General features: G+C 47.1%; 1 protein-coding gene across 2 annotated transcripts; it reads right to left on the reverse strand.

Annotated features, from left to right (window-relative positions):
- Nucleotides 1-1,526: 1,526 nt before the first annotated feature.
- On the reverse strand, nt 1,527-8,408 carry NEUROD2 (neuronal differentiation 2). Of its 2 annotated transcripts, none has more exons than XM_083581580.1 (2): nt 8,070-8,408; nt 1,527-5,331 (listed from the first exon to the last, which is right to left on the reverse strand). In XM_083581580.1, exon 2 carries the CDS (start codon nt 5,324-5,326, stop codon nt 4,253-4,255), a length of 1,074 nt encoding a protein of 357 aa, XP_083437706.1. In that variant the 5' UTR covers nt 5,327-5,331; nt 8,070-8,408; the 3' UTR covers nt 1,527-4,252. The 2 variants fall into 2 exon arrangements, with proteins under 2 accessions (XP_083437706.1, XP_083437707.1); XM_083581581.1 differs by lacking the exon at nt 8,070-8,408 and adding an exon at nt 6,081-7,148.
- Nucleotides 8,409-9,776: the final 1,368 nt, after the last annotated feature.

Genomic DNA, 9,776 nt, shown 5'->3' on the forward strand with positions numbered 1-9,776 from the left:
TACAGCTCACTGACTTCCGGCTCATGCTAAAGTACTTAAGTGTATAAATAAGTGTATGTGTGAAAGAAGCACAAACAAACCGCTGTAGTGTAATCCTTCAAAAATTTGCGATCTTTGACTTTTTCAGATGGTGCGGTTGTGCCAAGGCCATCAGCAAGCGGTGGAAAGAGAGAGACGTCTTGCGCGGATGCCAAGGAGCTCCTACTTCTGCGTGCTCGGCTTTGGCCCGGGGTGTCAAGGGACATCCAAAAACTAAGCATTCCATCGGGTCCCCTGGGGGTGGGCAGCTTTGCTGAAGGCAGCAGATGGAGAAACCCCAGAACTTCTTGGATATCAAGGCGCGGGAAGGAAGCGCACAGTGCCTCCAAGTCAGGCCTACTATATAATCGGGGGACTCCAGAGTAAGTACTTTGCTGGGCAAGTACAGAGAGATGATGGCCATGAAGAAAAGGATGATGAGAGCCAAAATTCCCGTCCACGTCTTTTTGTGATGTTCTTTGTATAGCTTTGGGCCACTGTTCATTGGACTCAATGGAAGGACAAAAGTTTGTGCGAGTGTTTATCAGTCTGTGATGAATCTAAGGGGGCACCATAATTCCAAATATCCCCCCCCCCATTTCTTCTACTCTCGAAATCGACCAAGTCTACACTGATATAGATCGGGTCCCATTCACATCCACCAAAAGCCACCACGAAGGTCTTAGATATATCCCTGTTGGTTATCCAGGTTAGAATCTCCACTCTGGCCCCGCCTGTCCTAACTTTTGCCTCCTGCTTGCAGGATAATAGACACGCTTCCCTTTCCTATATTTTGTAGCCCACTTTGCAGGACCCATAAACGGATGCTCACCCTCTCCGAGAATCCTCGACAGGGGAAACGGAGATCAGGGGCACTGGCGGTTGTTGCTTCCCCGCGGAGCTTCCGGTTCAGCACCACGCGTCTTTGGGACAGCTCCCTAAAGCTCCGGTTTTCTTATCTTGTAAATAAGCTCCCCTTTCAGAAATTAAAATAAAAGAACCCAATAGCTATCCATCGATTGCTTAAGTCCTAAATAATGGTAGATTCACCAGGAAAGACCGTTCACCCCAGTAAATAGTTTTGAGAGACTTTGGTCTTGAATTTACTCTTGCTTATGAGATCAGAAGGGAAGTGTGTGTGAGAGAGAGGGAAAGAGGGAGGGAGGGAATGTTGCAGGGGAAATGCCATCTGTCCAAGACAAGAAAACCACATTAGTCTTTATAAAATGAGAAGTAGATCTCCGCCCACCTTCCAAGTTAAAAAAAAAGAACCAACAGCGTGTGTGAGGGGAAAGAAGAATTCTTATATATATTTAAGTAGATCTTCCAAAGACATACTGGCAAGCTAAGGATGCTTTGAAGCCATCTTAATCAGTTCAGGGTTTACACCCACCCGCCTCTTCTTTGAGAAACGTGTCTGGCTACAATGAAAGAATGGGGTCTCGCGCATATATATATATATATATATATATATATATATCGACTTGTTTGAAGTAAACTAGCAAACCTGAGGGAGTAAACATCTAATATTTATTAATTGTCGTCTTAGGACGCTCTTTCATTACACGTTTGAATAAGATCATAGCTGACTCGCAGCTCTCAGCCTGTCAAAAAGTGTTCGGATGCATTTCACGAAAGATCTGCAAATTAATGCTTAAAACATACCATTGAAGACCAGGGCTTGACACACACACCCTCCCCTTTCTGATTATTTATTTTTTATCCCTTCTTCTTCTTCTTCCCCTAAACAATGCATGCATTAAAAAAAAACACAACCGAACAAACAAAACCCAAACCCCACAACTACACAGAATGTTTGCAAGGGAACCTTTCCCTTGTGTTCCTGATTTTTCAAAGATGCTCGTGATAGGGGCGCGGTGTGGGGTGAGGAGGGGTTATATATCTTCCATTCATAGAGGGTCTTCACCTTTTGATAAGTATTATTTGGGGGGTGGGTTGTTAAGCGCGGGGAGGGGGGGGGAGAGAGAGATTTTAGAAGGCCAGACAGACGCGGAAAAGGCAGCCCGTCTTACAAAAGTGTCCTCTCCAAAATGTGTGAACCGAACAAGACAGAGTTTGCCGCAAACAAACAAAACAAACAAACAAACAAACGAGAAAATAACTCTCCTTTGTTAAAACAAGACTTGGAAAAATCTCTCCCCTTCCCCTTTCCCCCTTGGACTTTAGGATATCATTTTGACATAAATATTTATTCATCTTAAGGAAACCAAACACACATGTACACACGCACACACACAATGCACTTCTGGTGTCCAGTAGACATTTCAATCTGAACTACAACTTTTCTGGTCTTGTTTTTTTTTAGTAAAAAGTTGTTGAGTTTTGTTTTAAAAAATATCAATCAGAAATGTGTGCCTTTTGCTTTTGATAATTTATTTTTTTAAAAAAATGCTGGTATGTTTAAAGGTGATGCAGGGCCATATTAAAATAAGGGGTTGGGGGTTGGGAATCTGAGACAATATTTTGACATATCCCCCTGGCTGTAAAGCAAGTCATCAAAGGAACGAGAAATGAATCATTACTCTGTTGGGGGAAAAATATACCAGTTTGAGTCTTTCGAAGATGTTGGTTTTTATATAGAGATTTATATACTGGTGTATTGTTACATAAACGTATTTCTCCCCCCAAAAAACGCATTACAGAAAGAAAGAAATTAAGAGTTACTATTAATTGGGAGGGGAAAAACTAGCCAACGTAAGAATTAAGCATAATAATCAGTGTTATTTTTCACATCACCTTTAAATTTTGCATATTTGCGTTTCCCCCTCCTATCCATGCATAACAAAACATTTTTGTCATTTCATAAAAATCTTTTTTCCCACTTTTTTTTTCATAAACGTTTTTAAAACAGGTAAAAAACAGCATGACACACGAATTTTGGAAAATAAGTTACTTGGGGTTACAAGGGTGGTTTCAAAAAGTCAGTGATTGTTAAATACCAGGGAAACATACCACAGTCCGTTTCCCCCAAATCAAAAAAGTGCTCGATTTTAAACCTCAGCGAGTTTGTTGGTCCATATTTCTAATATCTCATATGGATTCTTGGTTGTTGTTGTTGTTGTTTTTCCTTTTTCCTTTTTGTTTTCCTTTTCCTTCATTTTAAAAACTTTTTCCCTAGTTTCAGTACCTACTTGCATAGATAAAGATAGAATATATTTATCATCTGTTTGCCCCTTTATTGCTTTTTTAAAGTTCTCACTGCATTGAAAGTCTGACTTAAAGTTTGCAAACGTCTTTTTTTAAAACAAACAAACAAACACGTCCTTAAATAGATTAAACTTTCGGGGAATTCTTGAATCAATTGCTGGAATGACGGAAAGCCCCCCCCCCCCACCATCTCCTGCCCTGTACTGAATTATTTCTCTCTACAGCCATTCTGGTCTCTAGATTAAATGCCTATATTGAGCATTGCTCAATATAGGCAATCGCTTAAGGTGGGGCGAGCCTTTGACTCCCCCTCACACACACTCCCCATAAATTTGATGTTTCCCCCCTTCCTTAATAGCACTTCCGATTTGGATCTAAAACCCTCCTTTCTAGATAGTCAAGACCTCAGCTAAACAGTCCACGAAGCTATATAGTTTGCTTTCTCATATATATAAAATTGCATTAGAGCATATATTGCACCAGATTTCTTTTATTAGTAATTGGGGCAGAGGAGGAGACCAGGTCTCAGATCCGGTTTACACCCCAACTCCCAGTCAAGTAAGGAGTCCCATAGGAAACAGGGCGCTTCATCAGCTCCGTCGACTCCTCATTTAAGCCGAAGACCATTGACTTCAAACAGAATCGACCCCGTCGAATCCCAGCGGATTCGAAGTGAGTCAAGTCCGTGGCTTCGGCCTAAGTGTATTGTAGATCGGCCTGAACCCGCCTTCCACACGCTGCTTTGAAACAAGTACGCCCGGCTCAATAAGTTTAGGGATGGGAATGGGTGTTGTTGTTAATATTATTATTATTATTTAGATTAGTTCTCTCTAACTGCGGGGAAAAGTGGCTCACAGTTGAATGCAAAGTTGCAGCTCTCGGGAAGAGGCGAGCAGGGGCTTCGAGAAGGCCAAGGACCGTTGCCCCCCCCCAATAAAATCGCCCACACGCGCGCACAGAACCACACACACGCCTATCCCTTTCGCGAACGCAACCCACTGGAGATCTACAGGTGGCCCTGGTTAGGCGTGGAACCAGAAGGGGAGCCCAAAGGCGGGAGGAGTCGTTAATTATGGAAAAAAGCATTGAGCTCCTCGTACATGGGACCTCTGTCGTGGTGGAGGTGCATCTCATAAGGCAAAACGTTCTCCGAGTGGACGCCGCTGCGCATCCCAGAAGACCCGAACACCAAATTGTGGCCGGACGGGCGAGAACTCGGGAGGGCGGAGTAGTGCATAGAATAGTGGTAGTTTTTCTCGTGGTCTGGGGAAGAGTCTTGCTTGAGGGAGAAATTCCCGTTCACGCACAAAGGAGGGCTCAGCGGCCCATCGTATTCCGAGCTATTGTAGTCTGGCGACGCGTTCCCATAGAGCGACTCGTAGGTGGCGCAGTAGGCGTGCGTCCGCAGGGCGTGGGAGCTAGCCATGGTGCTGGAAGCGCACTGCGCGCCGGAGAGCCGCGAGCACTGGTACGTGTAAGGGTGCATGGCAAAGGTGGAGTTGGGCCCGTGGTACCTGCCGGCCTCCTGGCCTTGCTCGGTCAGGAAATTCCTCGAGTTGAGCTGCAGGCAGCCCGCCACCAAGTTGGTGGTGGGCTGAGACAAGCCTTTGCACAAAGTCTGCACGTAGGACACCAAGTCCGGCCTCTTGCCCGAGCGCAAGATCTCCGACAGGGCCCAGATGTAGTTCTTGGCCAGCCTCAGAGTCTCGATCTTAGACAGCTTCTGAGTCTTGGAGTAGCAAGGCACCACCTTGCGGAGGTTGTCCAAGGCGGCGTTCAGGTCGTGCATGCGGTTCCTCTCGCGGGCGTTGGCCTTTTGGCGCCTCAGCTTGGAGCGCTCCAGCCGGGCCTTGGTCATCTTCCTCTTTTTGGGGCCCCGTTTCTTGGGGCGATCCCCTTCCGCCTCCTCGACCCCTTCTTCTTCTTCCTCTTCCTCCTCCTCCTCGCCCCCTAAGTCGTGGTCGTCTTTGGCCTCCCCGTCGGTCTGCTCGTCCTGGAGAGGGCAGCTCTTGCCCTTCCGCTCATCTTTATCGCTGGCCTCGTCGTCGTCGTCGTCCTCGTCGTCGCAGTCGTCTGCCCAGCTGGAGAATTTCTGAACTTCTGGGATCAGGCTGGGCTCGCTGAAGAGTCGCGTCAACATGGTGGCTGCAGAGGTGACATGGGGGCGGGGAGGGGGAGGACGGAGGGAGGGAGGGAGGGGATGGGGGGCGCACACAGAGGGTGGGGGGGGGAGGGAAGGGACGGAGGAATGGAAACGAGAAATAAGAGCACAAGTTTCTTTCAGAGCATCAGCAGCCCTAACTCTAAGCACGCGCGTCATCCAAACTATTCCGGACTGTTGGAACTTCATCCTAAAGCCGGAGCAACCTTGACTGGTCCAGGGTTTCAAGCACATTTAGGACTACCAAGGCATGGGTCGATTTCCCATCCCATCCAAGGCTGTACGGGCCTTCCCTCCCCAAGCAAAATAATCTAACTTTTGCCTACGATCTGCAAGGATGTGCGTAGCGTCGCGTCCCAAAATATATGCCTTTGCGCTGTCATTGGAACATGCTAAGTGGCTCTTCCGGGATGGCTGGGTGGAATCCGTTCTTTGAACGTGCTTAAGAGCCAGCCAGCCAGCCAGCCACCCCTTTCACGGTTCTGCATTTGTTCTCGAACCCCATAATTTGTTCTTTGAAGTCCTGTTTTTTTAAAAAAATGGATCAGATCTATTAACCGTGATCCCCATCCGGATCCGACGCGCTGACGATTCGCTAAACATTCCAGAGCGTGTTTTAGAGAAGGAAGTCGTGGGGTTCTGGCCTTAATCCCCCCCTTAACTCCTGCATTTCCACTCCTCTCCAACCCCCAGATCATAAGAAGATAGGGCGCTTCTTAAAGCCTGACTCAACCTTTTTATTGCACTCTTCTCCCAAACGTTGTGCCTCGAAGTACGTGCAGCGGCTCTGGTCAAAATAATCCTGGTTACCTTCCGCTCCATCAGAGACAAAATCTCCCGCTCCCTCCCCACTCCCACCCATACTTTTAACGGGAGTCTAATTTAAGCAGAGCTTTTGTAGGAGGAGGAGGGGATGGGAGAGCGGCTTAGAACTGGCCTGAAACCGCGCTCCCCCCTCCCCTCCATAAAAGCAATTGACTCGTTTTAAAGTGTGATTAAAATTAATTGGTGTCTCCATTGCTTTGCTGCGGAATTGGTGCAATATTTCTGATAGATCCGGTTCATTACAGACAGTCTCTGTCTCTCTCCCTCCCTCCCTCCCTCCTTCTCTCTCTCTCATACACACCCTTTCGTTTTGTTGTTGTTGAAATGTAGTGGATATTTTCTCCGATTTCTTTAAGGGGCTGTTTATTTGTTTTTGTTTTTTTAATTTAAGGTTCATGTTTATGCGATCAGCTTCAAGGGAATTTAAAATCGCTACGCCCCATCTCCTCTGCCTCCCCGGCTCGTATATATACGTCGATCTCTTCCAGCCAGCCTGCTTCTGTTTATATCTCTGGAGAGCTTTAAGGCGGAGATCTAGAGAATGCCAAGCGAAATCTCTAACTTTTCTCTCCGGTTTCCCGTCCCATCCCACCCCAAGCTTGATAACCCAACGGTCCAGCGCAATTTCTGGGTGGTTTCATTTTTTCTTTTTAAATCAATGTTAATATTAATATTCGAACGAAATGTTAGAATTTGGAACTTTGCATCCCGCTGCCCCCAGCCACCCCCATCCTCGCGTTCCTCCATCACATCCCAACCCTCATAACTTCTCGTTCCTGTCAATTTTCCCATGTCCTGTTTTTGTTTAAACTGTTTGAGTCCTGCCAACGCTCTTTCTTTTTCAGGGAATGGTTTCGTACCTCACTCTAAACCCATAAAAGAACATTCTGGGTATATAACACGTTGATCGATCATTCAATCAATTAATTTGGTTTTATTATTATTATTATTATTATTATTATTATTATTATTATTATTTTTATTATTATTATTATTTTATTATTATTATTATTATTAAAAAGCTCCCTGAGCTACTCGATGCTCCTGCAGAATCGCTAGATCCCACCCGGTTCCAGTCGCTTTTGCTTTCCGCCTGTCTCCCTCCCTACACCGGCTCCATTAGCCCACATGCAGACCCCGCTGAAGACCATTTTCCTAGGGAGCCTTTTGCTCCAAAACTACGAGGAACCAGCAGTTCGTGTGCGAGCATTTGCACTCGCTGTGTTTTGCTTAGGGAGGGGTGGGAGCCAGTTTTCACAAAAAAGAGGAAGAAGAGGAAGAATGGGGAAAGATCACCCAACACACGCACCCACTCCTAAAAAAAACCCTCAAGCTAAAACCCAACAGCTCCGTAGATGAGCTGAAGAGAGTGCCGTTCACTCCGATAAGTGCTACAGCTTCGATTCAATGATAAGGCTCTTCGGGTTTTCTTTTAATTATTATTATTATTATTATTAAATACAATTGGAAAATTGTATTTCACCGGATCGTCTGCTCAGATCTCTGCTTGATTCTTATTCTTATTTTTTAAATGGTATCTTTGAACGTGCCACAAAGGCTGCTGAGATCTATTTAAAAACACACACACACACACATCTCATGCAAAACCGGTCTTTGCTACATAAGCGATTTTGGATCTATAAAAAAATCTTGCCTAGAGATAGCTTATTCCACCCACCCCCCGCGCGCATCCCCCTCTCTAGCCATTCTTCCCCCAAAGATACAAATAAATTGTGTGTGCGCAGAGGAGGGGGGGCGTCGATAGAAAGAGAGATAAGATCTGTAGTGAGAGAGAGATCCAAGGAGGTGGCCGGGGGTGGGGTGGGGTGGGGAGGCAAGTTGCGTGACCCCATCCTTTCAAGTTTCTGCCCCGCTCTCTCTTCCTTACATAACTTACCTCCAAAGCTGAGCGGAGGAATCTTCAAGTCCTCGGACCCCGCATCTTTTGGGAGTAAGGGGGGGGGGGAGAAAATTAGAGGGGAGGAAGAAGAGGAAGAGAGAGAGAGAGAGAGAGAGAGGAAAAAAAGAGAGGCACAGGCTCCTTGAGGTCCACCCCGTCTCCTTCAGTGTCTTATCCAAAAGGAGGAGGGAAGTGGCACGCTTCGCGCAGGCAGAGGGGGTACCAACTCTGATGCCAGACCATATGGCTGGCACGTCATCCGCTGGAGTTATCACATGAGCTGCGGTGATTGACATGCGCTCGCATGTAGGGAGATCTCGCTCTCGGGGGAAAGCGGGCCCGCCATCTGTCACTCCCTACTCTTAAGAAAGAAAGAAAGAGGGAGAAGGAAGGAAGGAAAGAAAGAACGAACGAACGGGAGAAAGAAAAGACCCAGCCCCAGACAGATCAGATCTACGCAGACCTGACAAGATGAAGCGATATAGATGAGGTGGGGGGGACGACAGCTAAGGGGCTGGAAACAATAGAAGGGGGGGAGGGAATAGGGAAGGAAGGAGGATATTTGGAGTGTACCTTTATGTGGCTGGTTGTAAAATCACCCAGGAGGAAGGGATGTTAGAGACCTTATGTCAAAAGAATCTCCCCATCCCTCTTCCCTCCCCCATTCTCTCTCTCTCTCTCTCTCTCTCTCTCTCTCTCTCTCTCTCTCTCTCACACACACACACACACACACACACACACAGACACACACAGACACCTCTCTAGCAGCAGCAGCAGAGGGCCTGTCCTCTGGCCCACCCAGCAAATCAATCTTTTGCAAGGGCCACTTCTCAACCTCCTCCAGTTATTATGGTTATTTTTCAGAGGGGGGGGGCAATCAAGTAGTGTCCTTTTGTTTTTGTTTACCAAAGGGAGTCAGGGGTTTCGGGGTTGCTTCTGAGCCATGGGCTCTCTCTTTGGCTTCATCTGGGTGGGCAAAGGTGAGCCATCCCAGGGGATGTCCCTCCATTATTCCATGGAACAAGCATGTAACCCACTGGGGAATCCTCTGGCACAGGCCAGACTGAGAAGAGCCAGCCGGGATATGGCACAGTCCCCACCCACCCAACTCTTCATTTCATTGGATCTTGTGCAGGAGAATGTCTCCGGAGTGAATCCCACGCCTCCCCCCTCCTCAAGTCCAGATCTATCAGTCTCTGACTCTGCTGCCCTTTAAAGGGACCACAGATTGGCCGCCTCCGGCAGTTGCTTCTCCTTGCTGAATGGCAGGGTAAGTTCCATGCCTGTGTGCAGCTCCCAGCGGTGCTATGAGAGGTCCAGGGGCCCTCTCAGTAGAGGGAATGAGTGGTGTGGATGGAAAATCAGGTCTAAAAGAAAGAAGGTTGGGAAGGGGCCACAGTTCAATTGGCAGAGCATCTTCTGTGCATACAGAAGGTCTCAGGTTCAATTCATGGCATTTCCAGATGGGTCTGGGAGACCCACCAGCAGTCAGTGTTTGACAACAGTGAGCTAGAGGGACCCAACTCAGTACAGTGGTACCTCGGGTTACATACACTTCAGGTTACATACGCTTCAGGTTACAGACTCTGCTAACCCAGAAATAGTACCTCGGGTTAAGAACTTTGATTCAGGATGAGAACAGAAATCGCGCGGCGGCAGCAGGAGGCCCCATTAGCTAAAGTGGTGCTTCAGGTTAAGAACAGT

This window comes from Podarcis filfolensis, assembly GCF_964270895.1.
Source record: "Podarcis filfolensis genome assembly, chromosome: 13".
In the NCBI taxonomy this organism is placed as follows: Eukaryota; Metazoa; Chordata; class Lepidosauria; order Squamata; family Lacertidae; genus Podarcis; species Podarcis filfolensis.

Excerpts from the sequence above, each read along its gene's own strand:
- NEUROD2 (XM_083581580.1), bottom strand. The coding sequence starts at position 5,326 with ATGTTGACGCGACTCTTCAGCGAGCCCAGCCTGATCCCAGAAGTTCAG.